The sequence below is a fragment of the Coturnix japonica genome, chromosome 5 (genome assembly GCF_054131305.1).
Source record: "Coturnix japonica strain WE chromosome 5, WE-NBRP24, whole genome shotgun sequence".
In the NCBI taxonomy this organism is placed as follows: domain Eukaryota; kingdom Metazoa; phylum Chordata; class Aves; order Galliformes; family Phasianidae; genus Coturnix; species Coturnix japonica.
In genome coordinates, this window is record NC_140667.1 from 2,068,082 (window position 1) to 2,093,557 (window position 25,476).

At 52.8% G+C, this 25,476-nt stretch overlaps 3 protein-coding genes across 17 annotated transcripts in view; 2 read left to right on the forward strand and 1 right to left on the reverse strand.

Annotated features, from left to right (window-relative positions):
• The first annotated feature begins 1,768 nt into the window (after positions 1 to 1,768).
• On the forward strand, positions 1,769 to 3,282 carry LOC107314194 (proto-oncogene Mas-like). Of its 2 annotated transcripts, none has more exons than XM_032445233.2 (2): positions 1,769 to 1,995; positions 2,179 to 3,282. In XM_032445233.2, exon 2 carries the CDS (start codon positions 2,227 to 2,229, stop codon positions 3,178 to 3,180), a length of 954 nt encoding a protein of 317 aa, XP_032301124.2. In that variant the 5' UTR covers positions 1,769 to 1,995; positions 2,179 to 2,226; the 3' UTR covers positions 3,181 to 3,282. The 2 variants fall into 2 exon arrangements, with proteins under 2 accessions (XP_032301124.2, XP_085404205.1); XM_085548079.1 differs by having other exon boundaries at positions 2,209 to 3,282.
• A 280-nt stretch (positions 3,283 to 3,562) lies between these two features.
• LOC107314193 (proto-oncogene Mas-like) lies at positions 3,563 to 8,808 on the reverse strand. 10 transcript variants are annotated; one of them, XR_014946280.1, is made up of 5 exons: positions 6,567 to 6,832; positions 5,437 to 5,555; positions 4,992 to 5,306; positions 4,313 to 4,424; positions 3,563 to 3,752 (listed from the first exon to the last, which is right to left on the reverse strand). XR_014946280.1 is itself a non-coding variant. In XM_085548066.1 (5 exons), the coding sequence occupies exon 5, from the start codon at positions 5,052 to 5,054 to the stop codon at positions 4,371 to 4,373; it is 684 nt and encodes a 227-aa protein (XP_085404192.1). In that variant the 5' UTR covers positions 5,055 to 5,115; positions 5,223 to 5,306; positions 5,437 to 5,555; positions 6,567 to 6,885; positions 8,717 to 8,803; the 3' UTR covers positions 3,563 to 4,370. The 10 variants fall into 10 exon arrangements, 7 of the variants coding, with proteins under 7 accessions (XP_085404192.1, XP_085404191.1, XP_085404186.1 ...); XM_085548066.1 differs by adding an exon at positions 8,717 to 8,803 and having other exon boundaries at positions 3,563 to 5,115; positions 5,223 to 5,306; positions 6,567 to 6,885; XM_085548065.1 differs by adding an exon at positions 4,738 to 4,856 and having other exon boundaries at positions 3,563 to 4,575.
• Positions 8,296 to 25,476, forward strand: part of KDM2A (lysine demethylase 2A) — a 30,720-nt gene continuing 13,539 nt past the window's right edge. For 3 of the 5 annotated variants that reach the window (XM_015863157.2, XM_085547920.1, XM_085547922.1), the window contains exons 1-9: positions 8,296 to 8,440; positions 8,765 to 8,792; positions 9,446 to 9,550; positions 18,141 to 18,279; positions 19,388 to 19,466; positions 20,721 to 20,767; positions 21,133 to 21,311; positions 22,483 to 22,589; positions 23,204 to 23,297. In XM_015863157.2, the coding sequence (XP_015718643.2) occupies positions 8,421 to 8,440; positions 8,765 to 8,792; positions 9,446 to 9,550; positions 18,141 to 18,279; positions 19,388 to 19,466; positions 20,721 to 20,767; positions 21,133 to 21,311; positions 22,483 to 22,589; positions 23,204 to 23,297 (798 nt within the window). In that variant the 5' untranslated portion in view covers positions 8,296 to 8,420. The remainder of the gene's footprint in view (positions 8,441 to 8,764; positions 8,793 to 9,445; positions 9,551 to 18,140; positions 18,280 to 19,387; positions 19,467 to 20,720; positions 20,768 to 21,132; positions 21,312 to 22,482; positions 22,590 to 23,203; positions 23,298 to 25,476) is intronic. The other 2 variants (XM_015863158.2, XM_085547921.1) reach the window with 2 other exon arrangements.

The following is a 25,476-nucleotide window of genomic DNA, read 5'->3' on the forward strand; positions in this document are numbered from 1 at the left end:
GGAAAGGCTTGGTGGAGTCACTGGCCCTGGAGGTGTTCGAGAAATGTGGAGATGTGGCACAGAAGGACACAGGCTAGTGGGCATGGTGGGGATGGGTTGGGGTTGGACCTGGGGATGACAATGGTCTTTTCTGCCTATAATAATTCCATGATTCTATGGGTGAGCATCGTGGGGATGGGCTGACAATTGAGTTTGATTACCTTAGAGGTCTTTTCCAGCATTAATGGTTCTATGATTCCATGATTATACGTCCACCCTGTAGGACTCCAGATTTGCTTTGCTTCCTTGATTATAGCAACACATCCCTGCATCAGAAAGCCCCCAGCCCAGCAGTACCATCAGGCACCTTTTCCTGGCCAACCCCACCCCAACCCCTCTGCCAAGAGGCTGACAGCAAGCCCAGGGAGAAACAAGGAGCAGAAAGCAAAGCTGGAGTCTGACTTGTACCACCTCTGCCTCATCTGGAGCCAGCTGGACAAACCTCCAAACCACAGGAACTTATGAATGAATTGAACTTAATTAATCCAAATTCCTCTGGTTACAATACCCAGCGCACCCTGGGGGTGGTTTATGGCAGCAGTCCTGCAGACCTCCATCACTCACACTCCGTCACTGACAGCAGTGCCTGGTTATGACCCATCTCACTATGAGGACCTGAGACAAAGCTCTGAGGGATTCCAGCAGAGTCGTAGCAAGCAGAGATCCTTTCACCTCAGGATGCTTAGGTAGCCCAAGTGAGGTTCAAGATCTTCGTGCAGAGCTCTGCTGTGGCTGTGCGAGCAACTGTGTTGCCAAATGCTGTCTCTGAATCACTCTCTGCCTCACCCAGATGTCCTTCCCTGACCACAAGCCCCTCAGCTCCATCCGCTCCAGATTCCCCTCGGCACATTCCCAGCCCCATCTCATCCGCGGAGGAGCACGCAGAGCACAGTGGTGCCAGCAAGAGGATGGAGGCTTTTCCATGTGACAGAGGAGGATGTTGCCTGATTCTGGTCTGTTTTATGAGGACAAAAATGGTCATCTGGAGGAAAGCTGCACGTTGGTAACAAGCAACTTGTGAATTCCCCTTTTCCAAAAGGGAGAGGTTAAATGCCTACAATGCACTTCCTCCAGCCTACAACAAAACTGCTCATGCCTTCAGCTTCCTACAATGAAGCTCCAGAAATCCTGTCCCTTCTTGGTTGCTTTTTTACAAGAAAAATCTACACACAGAGAATCCCAACAGAGTGCAGCACCAGAGAAGGCGTTCTTCTGAGTACCTGTATATTGTCAATAACCAGTGGGAGCTGTGAAGTGCTGCTTGGTTGCTGTCAGTTGATTGTTAGGTGCCTGAATGAGACTGACAGCAAATGGTCACTCTTGGTTCCCCCCTCTGGTGGTGAATTCCTGCAGAGATTTTTGGCAGCAATCCTCCTGCTCTTCCCAGAAGAGCTTCTTAGAAGTGCTCCACCATCCACGCCAGACTCATGCATTGCTGTCACCGCCAGCATCAACTGCACTTGATCAGTTGAATTGCACATCACAGCAGTGACAGCCCTGCGAGGAAAGGTGACATGTGAAGCAGAAAGGAGGGTCTCACAGTGCCAGTCACTGTGCAAGAAGAGGTGCTTTTAATCAGAAATTCCTGAGGAGCGATTCACAAATGTCTGCTTTCATGGTTTCTGGCAAAAGCTACTTCCTTTGTGGGAAGGGGAAAAAAAAAAAAGCCAAGATAAATAAAAACAAGGAAGCGGAGCTGTGACGCAGTGGTGGTTACAAAACATTTCTTGACACTGCTGGGACTCTGCCGTGGCTGGGGAAGCTGGTGTGCATGGCTCGAGGGAGCCAAGGAACGAGATCAGAGACATCCAAGGGACTGGGGAGCATTCCTCACTGCATGAGTGGCCTGAAGGGATCTGCTTCAGGATATGGATCCAAAGGGAGCATGAGAGGCTGAGACACAGCACAGGTCTGCCCAAGCATGGACGGAAGGGCAGCAGCTTCATAAAACTAACAGTTAAGTGCGATGTTTTCCCTCGTCCTTCCCCATTCTCCTTTGCTCCCTCCTTCCCTGCTCTCCTGGGGACAACAAGCAGTTCAGGGCTCTTCCTCTGCACTGCTGAAGCCCCCGGCAGTGCCCTGTCCTCTCTCTTTCCTGTGCCCCCTCTCTTCTCCCTGCTCCATCCTGCTGTCTCTCAGGGTCCCACTGATGACTCTCTCTGACCACAGCCGGGACCACCTCACGCCATGGAAGCCAACCACGCCACCCCATCCCCTGCACTGACAACGGCTGCTGGAGAAAACGTGTGTGAGGTGGATGTCTTTGATGCAGCTGTGGATGGGGCCACGCTGCTCATCAGCCTGTGCGGGCTGGTGGGTAACGGGGCCGTCCTCTGGTTGCTGGGCTGCCGCATCCGCAGGAACCCCGTCACCATCTATGTGCTCAACCTGGCCGTGGCTGACTTCACCTTCCTGCTCTTCATGCTCACCTACACCCTGCTCTACTTCCTGAAAGACCTCTCCTGCTTCATGCTGCCCATCTCAGTGAGGCACCTTGTATCACTCCTCCTGCTCTCCCTATTTGCCCACAACATGGGCATGTATCTGCTGGCGGCCGTCAGCATCGAGAGGTGTGCATCTGCCTTCTGCTCTGGCAGGACCCAATGCCACCGCCCCCAGCACCTCTCAGCCGTGGTGTGTGCCCTGCTATGGGTGCTCTCCATCACTGTCATCACCACCGTGACATCCCTGTGCCTGTCCCACCAGCATGAGCAGTGCCGTCTGGCACTCATTGCCATGTACGTCCTCAACTTCCTCCTTTTTGCCCCATCCATGGTCATTTCCAACATCATCCTGCTCATCAAGGTGTTGTGCAGCTCCATGCATCGCCAGCACAGGAGGCTCTACATTGTCATCTTCCTCACAGTCCTCTTCTTCCTCCTCTTTGGGGTCCCCCTCAGCGTCTGGAATTTCATGCAGCATTTCAGCTTTGACCCACCTGGGCATCACCAGGTGTTTTTCCTGCTCGCCTGCATCAACAGCAGCATCAATCCCTTCATCTATGTGCTGGTGGGCATTGGCAAGAGGCACTGCTCGTTGGCATCCCTCCAGGTTGCCTTCCAGAGGGTCTTCGAGGATCTGGGTGATGATGGGGTGGGCAGCAACAACTCCATGATGCACACGCTGAGTTCAGCCCCTTGAAGCCTTTCCACTGCCCCACATCAGGAGAATGCTGGGGGGGGACAGGGGTTTGGGGTTTTCCTGGGGAGAGCAATCAATAAATATCTGCCTTGTGTCCTGTTATATCACTCTCTCTGATGGGTATATCACTCTCACTGGGGGTGTGATGGTGCATGAAGTGCTACTGCCATACCCCTCTGCTTTTTGGGAATGACTGACGGACATGCAAGAGGGATGAAACCCATTCAGGGTTCGAAGCCCCCCCATCCCCCAACCCCTGGGCAGCCCCTCCCCAGCCATGCTTCCTCGTGCTGACAGCAGACACCATCTGCCAGCCCCCCTCGTGCCTGTCCCCACTCGTGTCCAGAGAGCCCCCGACCTCACGCAGAAGAACGAGAGTCAGTGACAGAGCAACAGCTTTATTTGGGGGGCAGAGCCGGAGATGCCCGCAGCGGAGCGGGACCCGGAGGCGGCAGATCCTCCGCAGAGAGCCGCGATGCGGTCGGTATTCCTCGGGACTGCTGACGGGCAGCAGCGTTCTCCACTTTCCACGCTGGAGGGCAGCAGAGCCCCGCGCTCCGCATCGGCTGGGGCTAGAGAACGAGGGGACGGAAAGGGACCGGGGGGGATGTGGAAGGGGTGGGGATGAGACGGCGGTGGGGGTGAGGGTAGGGTAGGCATGGGAGTTAGATCGGGATGGGTACGGGGGTGAGGATGGGATGGGATGGAACGTGGATCGGGATGGGAATGAGTAGGACAGGAACCGGGGTCGGTACAAGCATGGCTGTTGGATGGGATGGGGGTGCGCGTAGAGATAGGATGGGGTGGGAAGAGGATGAGAATTGGAGAGGATGAGATGAGATGAAGGTGAGGATGGGGACAGGATGGGGAACGGGGTGGGAAGGGGTGAGATAGTGAGGAAGGGACAAATACTGAGATGGGGATGGGAATTGGGAGAGGAGGGAATGGGGCAGTACATGACTGCACAGGGACAATAATGGGGTGGAGATGGGGATGAAGATGGAGAGACAGACATGGTGGCAGGTAAAGGATTGGGACTGTGAGAGGGATAGGAATGGGATGACAGGGATGGGGTAAAATAATGACCATGCAAGAATACATAATGGCACACAGCCATGGGAGGGTGATATACCAGGCCTGGCCATGTGGATGTGGGCATGCAGCTGGGACAGCACAATCATATTGGGCTCTCAGGCAGAGATCACAGTGACCCCAGTCTCCTCGAAGACCCTCTGGAAGGCAACCTGGAGGGATGCCAACGAGCAGTGCCTCTTGCCAATGCCCACCAGCACATAGATGAAGGGATTGATGCTGCTGTTGATGCAGGCGAGCAGGAAAAACACCTGGTGATGCCCAGGTGGGTCAAAGCTGAAATGCTGCATGAAATTCCAGATGCTGAGGGGGACCCCAAAGAGGAGGAAGAAGAGGACTGTGAGGAAGATGACAATGTAGAGCCTCCTGTGCTGGCGCTGCATGGAGCTGCACAGCACCTTGATGAGCAGGATGATGTTGGAAATGACCATGGATGGGGCAAAAAGGAGGAAGTTGAGGACGTACATGGCAATGAGTGCCAGACGGCACTGCTCATGCTGGTGGGACTGGCACAGGGATGTCACGGTGGTGATGACAGTGATGGAGAGCACCCATAGCAGGGCACACACCACGGCTGAGAGGTGCTGGGGGCGGCGGCAGCGGTACCAGAGTGGGCACAGGATGGACACACACCTCTCGATGCTGACAGCCGCCAGCAGATACATGCCCATGTTGTGGGCAAATAGGGAGAGCAGGAGGAGTGATACAAGGTGCCTTACTGAGATGGGCAGCATGAAGCAGGAGAGGTCTTTCAGGAAGTAGAGCAGGGTGTAGGTGAGCATGAAGAGCAGGAAGGTGAAGTCAGCCACGGCCAGGTTGAGCACATAGACGGTGACGGGGTTCCTGCGGATGCGGCAGCCCAGCAACCAGAGGACGGCCCCGTTACCCACCAGCCCGCACAGGCTGATGAGCAGCGTGGCCCCATCCACAGCTGCATCAAAGACATCCACCTCACACACGTTTTCTCCAGCAGCCGTTGTCAGTGCAGGGGATGGGGTGGCGTGGTTGGCTTCCATGGCGTGAGGTGGTCCCAGCTGCAGGCAGAGTGGGGCATCATTGGGATGGGGCAGCGAGCAGGGTAGGGGCACTGCGGAGGACAGTAGGGAGCAAGGAGGCTGCAGGGGAGGGGTGGGCACAAGGCAGGGTGTGGGTTTGCCTCATTACCTTTCCAGGCAGCAGCCCAGGGCCGGTCCTGGCAGGGCTCTGTCGTCCAGATGAGGAGATCTCAGGTCTCCATGTCCCCAGAAGACTCCCTCTGGATGACGGCTGCTCTCTGGGTACCACTGCAGGACCAAGTCAGGTGGCAAGTAGTGCTGGGCAACCCAGCCACAGCAGCTGCAGCACCAAGCCTCTGCCCTCAACAAATTCCAGTCGGTCTTGATGGAAAGGAAGTGTTTTTTTCTGAGAGAATACCCCTGAGGACAAATACTGCAGCGGCTTCATCTTACTGTGAAAGAATCTCAGTGCTTTTATGTTTCAACCTGATATCTCATTAAAGTGGCAATTACCACCTTCCTAATTGTTTTATTGTGCTGCCATCTCCTCCCCTACTCTTCCCCAATGTTGGCATCCTTCTGAGATTGTTCATTACTGTCTGCATTTGCCTTCAGCTTGCAGGCATGGCATGACCACTGTGGCTCATCTGCACATTGTCACACAGCAATGGGGAACTTTGTTTTGGGGCCAGAATAGGGAGACGGGGACATCATGAGGAGCATCTCCATCCCCAGAGGGTGCCCAGGTGTTGTGAACCTGCTGGCCCCAAACCCCACAGCAGCAGGGCAGAGCCAAGGGTGGCACTAGCAGGCACTGGGACAGGCCTGGAGGAGGGACGCAGCTCTCCAGTGCATCACCTGCTGTGACACAGGGTGGCACTTGGCAGGGCCGTGAGTCACTCTGGCCCTCCACCCTCCACCCTGGACTTTGCCTCCTGCAGATGCTTGGGGCAATAAAACTGGGAGCAGGGAGGGAGTGGGACAGGGGTGGGGGCCGGGTGCAGTGCTCAGGGTGGCCCCGTGCCTGTCCCCACATCCCAGCCCAAAGCGTCCCATGCAGCCGCTGCCTGGCAGTCAGAGCTCGGCCCCAGGGCCCTCCGAGCCCACGGTTGCTGAGATCAAAGCCGTCGTGGTTGGGGATGGGGGCTGCGGGAAGACATCTCTGCTGATGGTCTTTGCCAGAGGGGACTTCCCCAAGGTGAGGGGCTTCTCGCCCCCCCCTCCAGCAGCACTGGGATCGGGACTCTGGCCCCACGGACCTCCCCCGTGCCACCTCCTGTCCCCACCAGGTCTACGTACCCACAGTGTTTGAGAAGTACACGGCCTCCTTCCGGATCAGCGGCAAGCCCGCCAAGATCCACCTCTGGGACACGGCAGGTGGGACGACAAAGATGGCCCCATGCTCAGGGTGTCCCCACATGGCACCCCCTGGGCTGGGGGGCTCCTCTGCAGGGAACCTTGTGTGATGGGTGGGCTCTTCTGGGCACCACAGGGCAGGAGGACTACGACAGGCTGCGCCCGCTGTCCTACTCAGACACCAACGTTGTGCTCATCTGCTTCGATGTCACCAGCCGCAGCAGCTACGACAACATCCTAACGAAGGTAATGAGCTCCCACCCTGTGAAGGGGGCATGGAGCCGGGGCTGCTGTCTGTCCCGGGTTCTGTCCCTATTCCCGCCCCTCTGCTTGTCCATATGCCTATACATTATCCCCGTCCCACTGTCAGTCTGTCTCTCCCTGTCCCGCCTGTCCCACCCCCGCTCCCCATCTCCCCGCCCGCAGTGGTACCCGGAGGTCAACCACTTCTGCAAGGATGTCCCGGTGCTGCTGGTGGGCTGCAAGACCGACCTGCGGCAGGGCCACCATCAGCCCGTCACCTTCCAGGAGGTCAGTGCCACCACCCGCTGCACGGTCCTTGTGTGTGTGCGTGTGTGTGTCCCGAGGCTCAGCACCGCTGCCCACAGGGGGAGGCCATGGCCCGGCAGGTGCAGGCTGCAGCTTACTTGGAGTGCTCAGCGCTGCAGCAGGACAACGTCAGGGATGTCTTCATTAAGGTCTGCACCATTGCGCTCCGTGGCACCCGCCGGCCCCGCCGCAAGAACTGGCCCCGCAATGGATGTGTGCTCTGCTGAATGCCAGCACTGCGGGGCTGGCACCAGGGCAGCACCACTTCGTGGGCCAATGGCATCTCCTGGGGGCTGGGAACCGACTTGGGGACCCCCGAGCCCTGCTGGACAGGGCAGGTGCATCCCCATGCAGCAGCAGTGTGGGCTGGTATTAAAGTTCAGAGATGATCGGTGTGACGTGGTGTCTATGGGCAAGCCTTAGTGCATGGATGGGATGGGATGAGATGGGATGGGATGGGATGGGATGGGATGGGATGGGATGGGATGGGATGGGATGGGATGGGATGGGATGGGATGGGATGGGATGGGATGGGATGGGATGGGATGGGATGGGGATGGGATGGGATGGGATGGGATGGGATGGGATGGGATGGGATGGGGATGGGATGGGATGGGATGGGATGGGGATGGGATGGGATGGGATGGGATGGGATGGGATGGGATGGGATGGGATGGGATGGGATGGAGACAGAGGCTGAGGTGATACAGGGACGGGATGAGGGTGAGATGGAAGTGGGGTGGGATGGTGCTTGTTACGTGAAAACCACCTGAGAGGAACCCAGCCCCCCGTTCGGACCTTTTTAAGTGCAATTCCAGCATGGCAGCGTGTGTTCACACGTGTGTGCGTGCACGCACGGCGTTCAGAGCAGGCGCCCACCCGTGCATGAATGACACTCCACGTGTGTGCACTCCCGCACGCACACAGCCCGGCGCGCGCACAGCCGCCCGCGGGAGCGCGCTCACCCGAAGAGAGAATTTTCCTGCGCGCATGCGCGGAGCCGTGCCCACGAGGGGGCGTGGCCAGCGCGCCGTCCCGGAGAAGCGGCCAGTGAGGCGCCCGCGGACGCGCGCATGCGCGCTCTCCCCCTTCTCTCCGGCGGGGCGGGGCCGGAGGAGCCGGGCACGGTGTGGCGCATGCGCACGTCGTCCCCCGACGGAGGGGGGCGGAATGGGAAGGGGCGCGGGGCGGCGCAGGCGCAGTGCGGCGGCCGAGGCAGTGTGTATGTGAGGCTCTGACGGGTTCAAAATGGCGGCGGCGGCTCCTGTGTGAGGAGGGGAAGCGCGTCCCGGGCGGGGAGCGGGCGGGCGGCTGACGGGAGGGAGCGGGCGGCGGGGATCGGGAAGAGGGCTCGGAGGGCGGTGCGGAGGACGAGGAGGGGGCGGCGGAGGACGAGGAGGCGCCGGGCCGGAGCGGGCCGGGTGCGGGGCCCGCGGAGCGGCTGTGGGCCGGTGGCTGGCGGGGCTGTCAGCGGGGGCACGGGGGGCGGCGGGGCCGGGGGGGCGGCGCCGGCGGCGGGGGACACACGGCGCTCGGAGCCTGACCTGGGGGTTTTTCCTCCGTCTGCTGTGTTCGTGCCTTGCCGGCGGCAGGAGAGGACAAAGGCGCAGGAGGGACCTGGTGAGCCACCGGCGGCGGGGGGGGGGGGGGTCCGGGGGCCGAAAGTTTGGGGGGCGGCGGGAGGCGGTGACAGCTCCGGGGGGTGACAGCCGCGGGCCGTGGGGAGCGGGGACCGAGCGAAGAGCGGGGACGGCTCGGGGGTCCGCGCTTCTCTTCCCGAGCAGCTGCGGGGGGCTGTGGGCTTTCTGCCGCTTTAAAAGCGGAGGTGGAGGTGCTGCCTGACGCCGCCGCGTCACGTTGATCGGGGTCTGAGCGTGGGACTCCTCCGGGCCGGAGCTGCGGCGCGGGGGCTGCGCGGAGGGCTCGGTGCTGCTCCGTTCCTGGCCTGGGATGCCCCCGAGACGGTGGCCGTGTCCCGCGGAGGAGCTGCTGCTTTAACACGCAGCCCTGTTTTGTGGGCACCTGGCGGCTCCCTCGGTGCCTGTGGGTGATTAGCAGCAGGCACCCGGTCTTGTCCTCGGCGATGGTGCCAGTAGGACCCACTGCATTACGGACCCGCTGTCTTACAGAACAGCCTACAAAGTCATGCCTGAAGTTAGAGATGAAGTGTTAGAGTTGGGGTGGGCTCATTGCTGTGCTCCTGTTCAGGAAGGAGGGAGGTGGATGCTGTGTGGCCCTGTGCCCTGCCTCAATGTTTCCCTCTGGTTTCCAAGGAGGAAGAGGACGACGACAGCAGCCCTGGAGTGTCCTTCTCGCTTTCTTCAGAAGAGTCGGAGATGGAGCCCGAGGAAGAAAGGATCCGTTACAGCCAAAGATTAGTCAGTATTGGCCCTTACCAATCAAATTATTGGTTCTGCTCAGCTGAAGGATGAAAAGGCTTTTATGGGCAATATGTTTAAACAACCAAACAAGCGTTGTGATGGATGGCTGCGGGTGCTGGAGGCATCCTCTGTGGGTTTTGTTCTGCTGGAGGGCACTTGTCTGCTGAGCTCTGCGAGAGGGCAGCTGGGGGATGGCACTGGGGCACAATGTCCTGGAAGGGGCTGTGTGGAAATACAGCATGAGTGGCTGTGTAGCTTCTGGTGCAGCAGGTTTCTTCTGAATGTTCATAACAGCTTGGGAAGCTGCCGTAATGTATATGTCATCATGGACTTGATTTGAGTGTTCTGCAAAATTGGAGAAAACCAGCTTTGGCTTTGAGCTCTGATTTGCTTGTGCTTGTACAGGTATCTCCTGGTGTTTGTGTTCATATGGAGTTGTTCTAAAACTTGGCTTGTGGTTGCAATGCAAGGGGCTGTTGCTCCATGCCAGCAAGTTGATCTCATGTTGTTTTGAGGCAGTTCCCTATAGGAAGCTCAAGCACCAGCTCTGTGATAGCTGAGGCTGTGATAGGGTTTGTCTGTGAGTCACCGCAGCACATGCATTCTCTCCTTCAAGGTGCTGTCTATGAAGTTAAATCCTTATCCTTTAATGCTCTGACACCACTCAGCATGAGGCACTGCAGCACTCTGCGTTAAGCTCTGTCCTCGGATACAAGGCATTGTTGCTTCTCTGCTGCTGTGTGCCTGACCACAGGTGCTGGGACAGAAGGCCGCTGAGTGAGGACAGAGGCAGTTTTTTCAGCCCATGTGGAGAGAGGATGGTGCGCAGGCACCTGTGGATTGTCTGCAGACCTGCTTTGCTAGAGGCTTGCTCCTTTTGAAGCTGAATCTTTTTGGTTCCTTTTGTGGCTTTAATTTGGTAATGCTGCTAAAAGCTGTTGTCCTGCCTTATCCTGTTACCCTTGTTTCTTTCTGCGGCAAGTAGCTCAAGGTGCTGAGGGCAACCACCTGTAGCCAGCATCAGCTTCCTTTGGGAAAGGGCTTTGGGTTTTGATTAAACTATGATTGTAGCTATGCATTGGCCCTGCTTAAGTAACTCAAAACAGCAGGTCAAAAACAAGGCTGTTGGATGGTACTAGCTACCAGGAGTACTGGTTTAAATAAGTGATTGTGAGCTCACAGATAGAAACTGCAGGAAGAGCTGCTGTCTGAGTGTACCTGGCCTGAACTCCAGCAGAACACACTAAGCTGGATCAGTGGCTGCACGCTGTCGAGCTGCGTGTTCAAAGGGCTTGGGAAGGCACATGGGCAGCAAGCAGAGAATGAGGCTCACCTCCGCTCAGTGGCCTTGTGCTGTCCCTGCTGGCCTGCAGCCCAGAGGAGGCATGGCCCCAGTGTTTGAGGTGAGGTTTAGTTTGTGCTTTGCTCTTTGTGGGCGCCTCCTGCTTGCTGTGCTTTGATGAAGCTTCCATGTTGGAGGACCTTGCAGAGGTGTTTGGTTTTCTTTTCTTGGATGCGTTCTCTCAGCTCTTTATCCAACTCTTATGGTTTATTTGAATATCGTACTCTTAACGTATGCACTGATCTTGTGAGTTGGTTTCCATGTGTCTGCATTAATACTCTTAGATGGGGGGAGGAGGTGGATGGTAGTGCAGTACACACCTGTGCTGCTGTGAACAGTGTTTGTCTTGTGTGTGACTGACAGCAACAAAGGAATAAATATGCTCTTAAAACTACATCCAAGTGTGATAGTAGTCCCACCAGGCAAGCATCCTGAATCAGAATAGTTGATCAGTGGTGAAGAGGCTGGGAGATGGCCACCACCCCAAGGACCAGTCCTGCCTGCTGGGGTCTATAACGTTGCCAGGTCAGCAGTTGTTATCTCAGGCATGGTTCCAGGTAGGACAGCGGCCTGGCAGAGCCTCCATCTGCATTTGCCTTAGAGGCTGATGTCTGGGAGCTGAACGCTGCTTCATGGGATGCGGGATCACACCTTAGATAAAAGTCATCAGGAGGACGGCTCATCCAGATGGCTGGCCCCCACCTCTAGCAAACCTGGCGAGGCTGGAGAGGTGGCAGCCTGCAGCAGGGAGACTGGGTGGGGTAGGAACCTCCTCAACCAGCTTGGCTGCTGGAGAGAGCCTACAGTGCAGCCACACCCTCCAGCACTGGGCTCTGGCACGAAGCTGTGTGCTGCCGAGGCCCTGGTGCCTATCTGTGGCTGCTTGGTGGCACTTCATGGCAGCCACTGAAGACTGGTGACACAGATGAAGGGGAATGGGCTGTTGGCGGGTGAGAGCTGAGCTACTTACTGCAGGTGCTGGAGCATGCCAGGGAACACTGTGCCCATCACTTGGAGCAGCCCATGTCCTGCCTTAGCATTGCTCTGCCCTCCGATGGGAGCTTTTTGTGAGATTAGAGAGAAGGCCTGTCCCTAACAGCTAGAACCTGAGGCCTCTCCTGGAAGCAGCAGTTCACGGACCTGTCCTTAATTGTCACTATCTGTGCTACCCTGGATGGTAGTTCGTATGAACTCTGTGTGGAGCCATCAACTGGTGGGTGGTAGGGATGGGACTTGGGACACTGCTGCAGTGGTGTGCTGCCATTATGCTGGCGTGGGCAACAAGGCTGTCTGTGCGTGGTGGCAACAAGGCTGACTCTCATTCTGTGGTTTCCAAGTTGTCTGTGCTGGTGGTACCAACTGGGGGTGGGAGGGGTGAAGCGAAGTGCAGGATGCAGCCATGGATTGGGAAGGCTCATTTGTCAAACAGATCAGTGATGAAGCTCTAGCCCTTCTCATGTGGGCATTGCCCCAGGGCTGTGAGAGGAAGGTTGGGAGGGTATGGGAAGTGGTCTCGCTGCTTGTGCCCAGTGAGGTGGCAAGGAAGAGTATGTGTCCTGGGTGAGTGCAAGAGCTGCAGGTGCTGAAGCATGGATACCTTCCCATTGCCTGAAGGATTGGTCTGCCAGAGCCTGGTGCAAAAGCTAGTCTTGGCCAAACATTGCTCGCTGCTGGGCACACCTCTGTTTCCCAGTCTGGTCTGGGCCTAGGCTGATCAGATGATTAATCTCCAGCATGCCTCTGCCTCAAGCTGAAGACACTATGAATGAGTCTTTCCCAGTGACCCAGGTAGAATAATTGAGCCCTGAATAATTTAGGAACTCTGTTCAGATTTGTTCTGGGCCAGACGTAGGGACTGAGAAGGGAGAGTTTGGCTCTTTGGCAGAAGCAGGCAGCTTCTGGGAAGCTCTGGAAATTCCAGTGAGCATTTAGATACTGGAGGAGCTTCACAGTCCCAGGGAGAACATGGCCCTGAATCCAATGGGGTGTTCTGTATTGACAGGGAGGGATGCAGGAGGTGAGCAGCTCTGCTGACTTCTTGCTGTTCCGAGTCTGAGCACACCTTGTGAGCATCCTGAAAGCTGCAGTTGTGAGGTAGAACTTGCAAATTGCACCAGTGCCTCCTGTTAACAAGCAGCAGGTTTTCTCAGGGCTAACAAGATAGAGCTATCCACATACCCCCAGTGTATCTTTATTGCCGGTTAATTACATCATGAGCAACCCAAACTGGTTGGTTTCTGGGGAGCACTGATTCACTTGGGGCAGTGCTGGGTGGTCTGCTCAGAAAGCAACAAGGTAGTTGCTCCTGTGCCTGTCTTGCTGCCCTTCTGCCATCACTTGAGAAGGGTCCTGTGGATCTGAGAAGCAGGGGGAGACATAGTGATGGGGGAGAGGAGCTGGCTTTTACTCTGCTCTGTTCAGTGGGTCTGTGTTTGTGCGTCTCAGTTGCTGTAGAAACAGTGCTGGTAGTGAGCGGTGTGAGCTGTCAGGGGACAGCACTGTGCGGCTGCGTCTTGAGGTCCTGAGGGCTTTGGGAGAGGAGGAGCTGTGCAGTAGGAGGGATCAGTAAGAGGGATCAGGTCGTTTCTTGCCAGGGCTGTTATCTGGAGAAGCAGATCCCAACCGATGAGGTGTGTTCTCCCTTTGAGAGAGATACCCATCAGGGGTGGACCCTTCTGACATTGCTCCCTTCTTTGCCTAGTCTCCTCACTAATTATAAAAGCCTGTGGGCTGAGGAAGGAGTGAGACAGCACTGCAAAACTCGGAGAGGAAGATAAGAGAGGTGCTGGGGAAGGATGAGAAAGCAGAGATGCCTATTTAAAAAATAATAATAATTTTTAAAAATACCATTGAAGAGTGTGGCCTGTGCTGTTGCATTCTGAGAGTCTTCGTTCCCCCTTGCTCTCTTGCATACTGCAGCTGTGGCTTTGGGATGTAGCTGGGGCAGCCAGAAGGGAAGGAAGCAGGCTGGCAGTGTGCTATCCTATAGGGTTAAGCTGTCTGTGTGTCTCTAACTTGCTGTAGAATGCTATTTCCATGTGTCACTGAGCCCCATTTGGAATAAGGAAGGGGCAAACACTAGACTTCTAATGAGGCAGAAGGAGCATGTGATGCTGTTACGACCATGTGGAGGAAGGAGGACATCTCCTTTTTGGTAGATGGACATGCTGATTGTGTTCATCCCTGGGTTGGTTTCCTTCTTTGCAGGCATCCTTGGCTTGTCTGTTTAGAAGACCACATTAGAGTAGCAGGAGCTGTGCTACAAACCGTGTGCCCAAGCAGTCCAGCCTTGTTTCATGGGTGCGGTTGGTCAGATCTGGCAGTGGGGCTGCTACAGAGCTGGGCCAGGTCCATAGGAATCCCACAGGGTTAGCTCTTCCCTGCTGGGAAACCTGAGCTGCCTGATACAAAGCTCAGCAGTGTGGTGCAATGTGGGTCTGGAGGATATAGGGGGAAGCATGTATCACTTTCAGACCTGCCTTTTTGGAGAAGTTTGGCCTATCTTGTTCTGTTTTTTGCCTTCCCAGACAATGCAAAACGGGTCACAAAGCCGATAATGCTCATCTACCTGACTGTAGCATGTGTGCTGGGGAAGTCTTGGCAGGGGAAGAGCTGTATACAGTATTTTTTTCCCTTGAATTTTGTCTGATGTGGAAAGGGTGAGAGGTAACCTAAACAGATTTGCTCCGTTTAGTTGGGAAATAACAAAGCTTAACTTTTTGTGTGTGTGTGTGTCTGCTTTTTAACAGTATGTAGTGCTCAAAAGATTGGTTTTCAGTCCTGGAAGGTAGCATGGAGGATGACTTGATTGTCTTTTCTGAGCTTCCTCACTTATGGCATGGAAACAGGGTCTGTGTTGGTACCGAGGCGTTGTGGCCGTCCCATTAAAGCCATTTGGGAAGGTCGTGCACATAAAGTGGGTGGCAGGAGACTGGAGAAGCTACATCCCTTACTAAAGCAGTGCTAACTCCTTGGGACTGTTGCCAGACGTGCCCATCTGTGATCTGATCTAGCACATTCTGCCCTGTGGTTGGCAAGCGTGTGGTGCAGCTGCCAGACTCTGTTCCCTGTGCCCCTCTTCTGCCTTTAAGCCTTGCTCCAATTCCTCAGTTACTCCTTGTGTATATCCAATTTTGTAACCCAAAAATGCAAACCAAAGCTCTCTCCCTGCTCATGCTGAAAGGCTACCAGCTCTGCTTGTGATGGGAATCCCTCCTGGAGCTGCAAAGTCTGGAAGAGCTCCAGCTCTGCCTGGACTTCAGTCTGGTCCTGAGTCTGCTGCTGGGAGCAGGAAAGTGCAGCCTGGGATGCACCAGGTCACCTTTGCAGGTCTTGAGAAACTTGGGAGGTGATGGGGGGGAGGAGGGGGCTACGCAGTGCCCTTCTCCCTGATGTGAAAGGTTCCACGTGGCCTTTGGGGTGGCTTTTGTGAATAGTGGAGCTCAGTGTAGTGTCCAAGCAGTGTTTGGCATGAGGGGCTCGGACACAAGCATGGAACCTGCCCATGTTGTCCACATCAGTGACATGTGAGGGAGACTTACATGCAGCAAGCTGCCCTGGAAATACAGCAATAGAGGGAGGGAGAGTGAGGGGTGGTCAGGTCTGATGGAGAAAGAGGTATCCTAAGGACCGGAGATGCTGGGGTGTCAAGGAGAGGGTGGCAGTGCACAGGACAGGAAGTCACTAAAGTGCTGTTGGTTTTACTTTCTAAGTGCAGGAGGCTCTTTCAGCTTAAGAATGGCTTGTTCTGTTTTCAAGTGTGACCTTGTACTCATTTTATTCTCTCAAGAAAAAGCTCATGGGAGAGCAGTCTTCTGTTCCCTCACTGGCTGCTGCGGTGGAGGGGTGTGTCCAAGGGACATCCCAATGCTGTGGAGGTGCTTCTCAGTGCCGTGGAGCAGGAGGGTCAGAACAGAAGGGATGGCACTGCAGCTGCCTGCAGGATTCATATTATGCTTCCCATTTCCTACATTAAGCAAATGGTACCCAGGAGGGCCAGAAAGCAGTGGTGAAAGACAGCTAGCATGGCTGAGAATTGCTGGCTGCTTTTGAAGGGTGACCAAAAACTGCCTTTCTTTTGACCCTGTCTGCATCCTGCTCTGGGCTGCTGGTCAGTTCTTAGGAAGACTCAGGATGAAAAATGGCTGCATCCTAACACATATCACAGAGTTAAAAAAGCAGTATTTGAGTCTCACTGCTTGGTGCTGAGCACTGTGGTTGTCCCGTAGGGATGCATAATGTGCCTGACTCACATTGCTCTGCCGCAGCTAGTCTTCCTTTGGGACACCAGAGATTCTCATAGAGGCGGTTTTCAGATGCCTGGTGGTCTTGGTGTGGAAGTGCCATGTCCCTGGCAGAGCTGTTGGTTGGCAATGGGTAGGAAGAGCTGTGGAGAAGCTGCAGGCTCCAGCAGAGGAGTACCCAGCTGCAGCAATCTGCCCACAGTCCTGGTAGATACTTTCTCTCCCAAAATGTGTGCTTGGGAGTGCACAAGCCTTCTCCCTGTCCTCCGCGTGCACTGAAATGTTGTTTTTCCCCACCCTGCCAAGACAATAATGGCATGAAAGCACTGAAGCATCCTGCACTTGAGTGGCATTGTGTAACTGATGGGAGCCATTTGTATTGTGGTGGTTCTTCTGGGTCCTCGGCAGTGCCTGGGATGCTGTTCTATAGATCTGAGAAGCTGGGCCCTTTCCTGCCCATAAGAACAACCCAAGCTGAGGGGATCGTTCAGCTGATGCTGTGGTGGTAGCAGCTTGAGAGTTAGACTGGAATGTTAGAATGGTGTGGCTGGAGGAGACAGTCCCCTTCCTTAGGTGTTACGCTTGCAGTATGGGAGCATGTACACAAGTTAAAGGACAAGGTTGGATGTATCTAGTCTGTTTTCCCCCAAGCCAGCCTGCTGTAAGTGTAGATGGTGCAGCCTAGTCCTCTGCTCACCTGATCCTAAACAGGTGGGAGCCAGGGGCCTCAGGACACAACCACTCCATTCTGCATGTCTTCTAATGAGCCTGGCATCCCATGGGCTTTTGTCTATGGGATGGATTTTGGGAACACAGCAAAATTAATGCCTTGGTGGGGGCTGGCAGCTTGGAATGGATCTGTTTTGGAAATGGTAGGGTGAGACTGGGGTACTGCAGGGAGGAGAGAAAGCTCCCCCCAGGTGCTCGCTCAGGTTCTGTGACATGTGAGGCAGCCCCTGGGATGGTGGAAGGACAGAGCCAGAGAGGTGCCCTGCTCTTCTCCAGGAGACTGGAAAGGAGAGAGATGAAACTGTGACAGGAGACACACAGGGATTAGGACACCAGAGGTGCACTCTTGCCCCTCAGCATCAGAGGTGTCCCCAGCTGGGACAGTGGGCTGCTGGGTCTGTGGCCCCATGGCTTACTTCAAGGTGAGGGCTGCTGCTCTTTCACCTCCCCATCCATCCCTGGCTGGCTGCTGCTAAGAGCATCTCTAACTAGGGGAAGCCAGCCTGGTGAACACAGAGCAGGCTGGCAGTTATCTGAGGGGAATTAGGGAGCATTCCCACGATGACTCTGCCAGAACGCAGCCAGTCTCTGGAGGAGTGGCTAGCAGCTGGGGACAGTAATTTCTTCCAGATCCAGCCATGCTAGGAGAGGATGTCTGTTAGGAATCCGGTACAGATGTACTTACGAGACCTTCTGAGAAGAAGGTTGTTCCTCACAAATCAAACTTATGCGCCTAATTGTAACCAAAGATGAAAACTTGAGAGCATTTTGCAGCATAAACTCCTTCCTTTGTCACTTTGGCATTCTAGCAGGAGTTTAAGTTCACAAATGCTGTGCAGAAAAATATTGGTGTACCTGTAAAAAGGATGGGAAACTGATTCTTCTTCCTTTGTCCCAGTTACACCAAGCTGTCTCTCCTTATCCCTTGCTGGTGTTAGTGCTCAATGGGAGCAGATAGCCTGTCTGCTGTGCAGTCTGCCATACACAAATGTGTTAGTTGTAGGGGGAGCAAATCTGATGGTGTGTTTGGGGTCCAGGACCCAGGTTGCCGGATTGGATTTCAGCATATCTGCTGAAAATTGATACCAGCAGTGTTTGCTGGGCAGGAGGCCTGGGGGATAGCATAAAGCATAGTGGCATGCAGTCTCCTCTCTGGGAGCAAGGATGTGTGGGTTCACAGAGACTGCTTGCTGCTGGGTGGAGGGGGGACAGCTGAGAGCTGGGTGTTCCTTCTGGGACATAACTCTCACTTCTTGGCCTGTTCTCTCCGCAGCGTGGCACAATGCGGCGGCGTTACGAGGATGATGGCATATCTGATGATGAAATTGAAGGGAAGAGGACATTTGACCTTGAGGAAAAGCTCTCTACCAACAAGTTTAATTCTACCTTCGTCATCTTCATGGAAGGCAAAGGTTTGTGCTCTGGCTATGGCTTGTGCTGTTGCCGTCTGTAACCAGACAGCTACTGTGGTTTTCCTCTTCTCCACTGCAGTGTGGTGTGTGAGGTGACCTTTTCTCCAAGCTTTTAAGAGAAAGCTGACAGTGATCACAGCTGGATGTGTTTTCTGCATCTGACTACACACTGAGCCTTCCTGACTGCCAGCGTGAAGGGCAGTTGTAGTGATAATCAAATCCCTTTCCAATGTCCTATGCTTTGCTGATTTTTGTTTTCCACTAAAGCCGAGGAAACTGACTGCTGTTCACACTAGTTCTGTGCTTTCCTCTCCTGTAAACTGCTTTTGTAACCCATGTGGAGCAGAGGAGGCAGGAATGTTTGCTTGCTCCCTTGCAAGTCCTGCAGCAGTCCCCAAGCAGCTTGCTGGCAACATGGGCCTTATCAATAAAAGTTTGCTTCAAGCTTTCCAAGTCCTTAAGCCAGGGAACTGATAACGGAGTATGTATGGGAAGTGGCATGAAGTAAGCTCACTCTGGAGAGAGATGTTCCAGCCTGCAGCTCTGCAGGCTTGCTAGTACACGTGGCAACCAGGAGCTGGGTTTGCCTGGGACAGCACCTGGAATTGCAGCCACATGTCTGCTAGATGCTCAGCTGAGAGTACATGGGATCTCCGTGCTGTCTTCTACCACGTGCACAGATCAGTAGGATGTCCTTTCATCACACAATCAGTATAAGCCCTCGTGAGGATTTACCATGAGGGAGGAGGTCCCACTTGGCTGTGAGTTTCTTAGGAAAGCGAGGACCAGAAGCAAGCCCATGCTGTTTCCCTGTCTAGCCCAGCCTATGGAGCAACTCCCCCTCCCTCCCAAGCGGTTGCCTAAGAGCTGTCAGCAGCACACACCATGCTGCTTACAGAGCTGACACAAAGGAGTTCTGTGGGAGCATGGGAATGGCAAAACTCTTTCAATGGACAGCTGTGCCACCGAGATTTGAGGAGCAGCCCAAGTAGAGTCTGAAGCTAGTCTGCAGGGAGCAAGGTTGAACTAGAGATCCTGTCTAACTTCTGTTTTTATATAATCCTCTGTAGGAGTCTCACCTAACACCTTCCTTTTCTCTCCTCACCAGACTTCACAGTTGAATACATCCAGAGAGGTGGCCTGAGAGACCCCCTCATCTTCAGGAGCTCCGATGGCCTGGGTATAAAGTAAGTGTTGGAGCACAGAGCAGTGGGTGGCTGTGGCCTGATTTCTAGTCTGACTCCATGTCACAGGCAATGTGATACTGGTCACTGGATCTGTGCTCTGTCAAGCCAAAAGGACTGTGCCCTGTCCACACTGTTGAGAAAACAGAAAAAAGCATCTTCCATCTCACTTATCCTATTGTTACTAGTCTGCTTGGGCTTAAAATGGGAGAATTGAATTGGCTGTATGTGATCACAGTTCGAGCAGGTACCTGGCAAATGTTACTACTACTCTGAGGCAACATCTGGCTTGTTTGGGATTTTTTTTGCCTAATAATGCAGGCAGACATTGCCAAATATTCTACAAAATGCTTGACCATCTGGCTTTTTCCAGAAGTCAAACCTAGTCTCTCCAATGTGTTTACTGCTAAGCTGCCATCTCTCTTACTACAGTAAGTCAGTTAAGGTTTACTGTTTTGAGTATAAAGCTGTACTGATTGAAGATTTTGTGCTGTTTGGTGGTGTACCTACTGTTGGGTATGTATATGCAGCACGGGTAGGATATGTAGTTTTAGGGCAAGGAACACTACCTCAAAACATTACTGCTGTCAAGGTGGAGGAATAAGTTAGCTTTAGCAAACTTTGTCAGAACCACCATCAGCAACATCAGTCTTAAATTCCTCAGCTAACTATGAGAAAATGGACAGTACATAATAGAGTGCATGGAACACTGTGCTGTGATGAGTATGTGAAGAAATGGTGCCAGGCTCAGTCTTAGCAGCTGGCTGACTTTGGAGGACACAGATTTGGTACTGAGGGTTACAGTGGGGGTGAAACAGGATTCCCTTGAGCTTTTGTTTATTTCTCTGGGTCTGGAGCTGCTTGAATGACTCCCTGCCCACTGTGCTTGTGACAGCAGCATTTGTGTAGGTACAGTCAGAGTAGTTATGTTGTGTTAGTCAGTATACTGCCTCTACTAGTCAAGTTGTGCCCTTTGTATTGAGACAATCCATGCAAACAATCTTTAAAATGAGAGCTGGGATTGTGTAGTTCAATTTATTTGCCAGAAGTCACTGTGTGTAGGTATCACATTCTGTTTCCAAATCATTCTTGCTTACCCAGACTTGTGCCACTAGAGACCTAGATGCAAGGTCTTTGTCTATCTTCACCTGCACCCATCAGACAAAAAAAAACACAGTGCAGCTGAGAAGAGGTTGCAGGTGGGAGGAGTGTGAAGTGCTTCATGATTTTTTTTTTAGCAAGGTGTTTGTCCCACAGGATGCCAGATCCGGACTTCAGCGTGAACGATGTGCGGCTGTGTGTTGGTGAGTGTCTCTCGTTGTCCAGGAGCCACAGTGAATGTCAGTTGGAAGATAAGGAAAAACAGGGAGTCGTCAGGTGTATCAAAGCCAGAAGCCTGGTTTTGTGGCACCCCTATTGTGCAGCTGGTTGAACCTGAGCCATACTTTGCTGGTGGGTCACAGCCTTTACCTGCTTGAGCAGTCTAGTTTGTCCTGCTTCAGCAGCTTCTGTTTTGATGTGGGTATGAAAGAAGATGAAGCTATGGGAGAGGCAAAGACATTGCAGGCATGTGTGGGTGGGTTCTTTGAGGAGGAGCATCTAGATTGTCTCTTCTGGGAGGCTTGTTGTGCACAGGAACAGCTCCAGTAATATTTGTCCATTCTGGCAGGGAGCCGGCGGATGGTGGATGTCATGGATGTAAACACACAGAGGGACATAGAGATGTCCATGGCACAGTGGGCACGCTACTATGAAACACCTGAAGCTGAACGGGAGAAACTTTACAATGTCATCAGCCTGGAGTTCAGCCACACCAAACTGGAGAACCTGGTGCAGAGACCTGCTACGGTCAGTGCAGTTTTTCCTGCAGGGAAGTCCCTTCCCTTGTGCTTGTTATCCCCTGTTCTCAAAGTGTGGCAGGAGAGGAGATGTTCATAGCATGTGTGGGCTTAGCCAGGGTTGTGCTCTGGAAGCTGTTGGAGCTGGTTCTGTGTTTGACTTGGATATAGCAGCTAATCTTACAGTGTACTGGGGCTGATCAGCCTCAGCTGTAGCGACCATGGTGCATGATTCTGCAGAGAACTACATTGTTCACTACCTGTTGGCAATTAGAAAAATGGAAGTGATTTGCAGAGGAATAACGGAATAAACTGCTCCTGCTGGCTGGATGACAAGAACAGATGCAGAGGTCAAACAAGCATCTGAGTTTGGATAGAGAGGTGCCGTGTGTTGAGGCATAATGGGAATGCTATCTCCTGGCCTCTCCATTATCTGGTCCCATTGTCTCTTTGATACTGGGTGCCGAGCTTTCAATGCCAATGAGGCCTAAAATCAGATGACATGGCTCATCAATGCTTGCTGCATTTTGGAAGAACAGCAAAATCTGGAGTGAAGGTTCATGACTTGTTAGGGTAACGTGCAGGTGTCTGACTCCACAAGGTGGCAGGAAGTGTAGTTGATGTAAAGTGCCGAAGTCTCTGAGGGCATGGAGTGCCCTGGAATAGGGCACAGCATTCTGTCTGTAGGGCAGGTGGAGAACCTGCTGACCCTACTGAAGTGTGACAAGTGGGGTATCTGAGGTGAATGTCCTGAACTCCCTCTGCACTTAGCAAAGAGAAACAGGCAGCTCTGAGGGCCACTTGTTTCTCTCTGCTAACTGTAGAGGGAGCCTGGATGTCTGTGCTTGCTCTCCATTCTTGTGATCTTGCTGTGGTGTTTGCTACTCAGATTCATTCAGAGGATCACTGACTTGAGAACAGCTGATCTCAAATGCTTTACACATTGCAGCAGGGGCACAAGAAAAGCTGCTAAGGTGTGCAGGAGCCAAAACGGGAGTGTTGTGACCATTCAGCTAAAACCAGAGGCTCTCCTTTTCCTTCCTAGGTCCCACAGTTTGTTGTGGTTATGCTCTGAGCTGAGCTTGCTGGCTGTGTGTGCCACCACAGTAGTTATGGTAGTTCAGTGCAAGGGTATTGTGCACCTTTCATTCATACTCATGTCTCTTGCTTTTCTGCTGCAGGTGGATCTGATTGACTGGGTTGATAACATGTGGCCCAGGCACCTGAAGGAGAGTCAGACAGAGTCTACGAATGCTATTTTAGAAATGCAGTATCCAAAAGTACAGAAGTAAGTGATTTGTTTTCCTGCCATTGGCACAGCTCAGGATCTCTTGCAAGAAATCAACCCAAGGGAGAAGCAATTTGCTCCAAGGGGGGGAGTGGGAGGAACAGCTGTGCCACCTTGCACCCCCCTCCATCCCATTAATTTTAGTGGGTGACATTTGCATTGATAACTCTGCAATTAGTTATTAAAGCCTGTGCCTCGTGCTGTGGGGGGAAGGTCAGTCATGTCACCTCAAGGAGCTTTGAGGAAACTGTCGGGGCTTACTGCTTTGAGGCATCAGGAGTCCCCTGAGTTGTGAAGTGCTGCCTGTCCTTCACTATAGGTCAGACCTGGGACTTTAGAGTTTCTAAAGTTGCTGATAGAGTGAGGATGAAAGCTCTCCTCTTGCCTGGACTAGCTCTTCTTGCAGGGGCGTGGCAGAAGTGCGAAGTGAGCTCTCCCACAAATCTTCACCTCCCTGCAGCTAAAGTGCTTAGCACTGCTGCGATGGGTTTCAGGCAATGCACTGAGCAATTGGTTGGGGTTTGGGCATTGTGTTCACTTTGAATATACTGCATTTATTTAAAAATGTGGATCACCACCTGTTTTCACCTTCTTCTCATTTTGGTTCTCACCAGGTACTGTCTGATGAGTGTCAAGGGCTGCTACACTGATTTTCATGTGGACTTTGGTGGTACTTCTGTGTGGTACCACATCCACCGAGGAGGAAAGGTAGGAGGACAGTTCCTGTTGGGAAATGTGAAGGTGCTTTAGGGGTCAATTTCTAGTGTCATCTTGTATTGATCCTTGAAGATGCAGGTCCCAGGCAGTGGACTTAAGTCTTTTCACCCTAAGCTTGTTTATGTATGGCTCTTAGAAGTAGCTCAGGCACTCAGAGGTCCACCAGGCACAGGCTGAAAACCCACGCTGTAGAGATGATGCTGACAAACTTTACAAAAGACTGTGGGTGGTATAGAGTATAATGACCCCATTCATTCAATGCCTTGGGTTTCTGAGGGAACATTTGGCTACATGACTGATCGCTTCTTGGTGTTGTGCAGACAGCAACCCTGGAAGCAACAGCAATCAAAAGAAAAATACCTAAAGAAAAATGAGAGCCGTGTAAAGTTTAGTTGTCCAGGGATTTTGAATAGCCAACAGATGTGTGAGGGTGTCACCTTAAAACATCAAGTGATTTCAAAAGTAGAAGCTTTCAAAATGAAGATGAGGGAAAGGCTTTCAGTGCAAAACATATTTTAATGTCTTTTTTGGGGTAGCAGTAGTTCTGAACTGAGGCTGTTTAGTCTGGGGAAGAGGAGTCTGAGGGAAGACTTATTGCTCTTTTCAAATACCTGAATGGTGATTGCAGTGGGAGCAGTTCTGGTCTCTTCTCACTGGTGACAGAACGAGGGGAAATTGCCTCGAGTTGCACCAGAGGAGATTTAGGTTGGATATCAGGAGAAACATCTTTACAGAAAGGGTTGTTAAGCACTGGAATGGACTCCCCGGGGAGGTGGTTGAGTCCGCATCCCTGGATGTTTTTGAAGACCATTTGGATGTGGTGCTCAGGGCCATGATTTAGCAGAGGGTTGTTAGAGGTAGGGTAGTATGATTAAGTTGTGTTTGGACTTGATCTTTAAGGTCTTTTCCAATCTGAGCAATTCTGTGATTCTGACAATGTCAGATGTGAGCTTCTTGTCTGTAGTCATTTCCTGTGGTTGAATCAGTCCAAAACTTAAAAACTGAACCCCAGTTCTTTTGAGATAAAGTTCCCCAGGTTACAAACTTTGTCTTTGCACAGTTTGCTCCCCAGTCAGTTGTTTCCAGACAGAGTCAAGCAGGGATTTCTCTGTGCCAGGTATTCCTTACTCCAGCTTGATGTATGTGGGCCTGGTTTGAAGGAAGCCCATCTGGAAGCAAAAATGTAAAAGTGGCAGTCCTCTCTCCTGCCCTTAGCAAGGTGAATTGCACCTTAAACTCTGCGTATGGTTAGATTTGTTGCATCTGTAGCAATTCAGATGCTTTAACACTGAAGGAGCTAGCTTATGCTTGCAGAGTCAAATGGCCTAGCTAGCATTTCATCTACCCTAGAGAGCACAGTTATGTTCAGCAAGTGAAACTTAAACAATACCAAGTCCTTGCTGGGAGCAAATCAATAGCCATGAGATGGATGCACCCATTGTCACTGATAGTCTGTGCTTCAGCATTATAATTGCATGGAGAAGGTTGTGTTTAAATTTTTTGCTAACTGCTATTGCCAGCTGTACTGTAGTTAAGGAAACTTGGTACTGCTGTTCAGGGGACCAACACAGCAGGTTGAACACTGTATAGTATAGTGAGTTGGTGCAGTCAGAGCAGGGAAATCTGATGGTAGCTCACTGTGCTCACTGTCCCAGCTCCTAAACTTAGCCCTTGAGAACAACTGGAAGAGTCCTGGAGCCTCCTGGTTAAAGCTGTCAATCACCCAGGGTTGAATTCATTAAGGATCCTCTGCAGTGAGTGAGAACTGATCTGTGGGAAGAAATTGGCTACATGGACTGCTACTGGGAAATTATACTATCCCATCTTTCTCCACTGACTTAAGCTGGGTTTTGGGAAGGCAGCAAACTCTGTCCCACTTTGAAGAATCTGAGCTTTCAACCTACTTCTTTTTGCAAAGGAGTTGTAGCTGCCAGACTGTCCCATAATTCTGATTTGTGGCTCCACTGATTTCTCGTAAGACAAGCTAACTGTCTGAAGAGCCTAGTAGAGGGGTAGATATTTACTGGCAAACCTGTACAGTGCAAAGGCTGAGAAATACAAATCTAGTTCAGCTGTAGTTCTGAATAACACATCAGCATTCAGAAAGAGACAAGTAAATATCTCCTTTGTTTCACTGCTCTCATGTCTTTAGTGGGCTTTATGTCTGTTG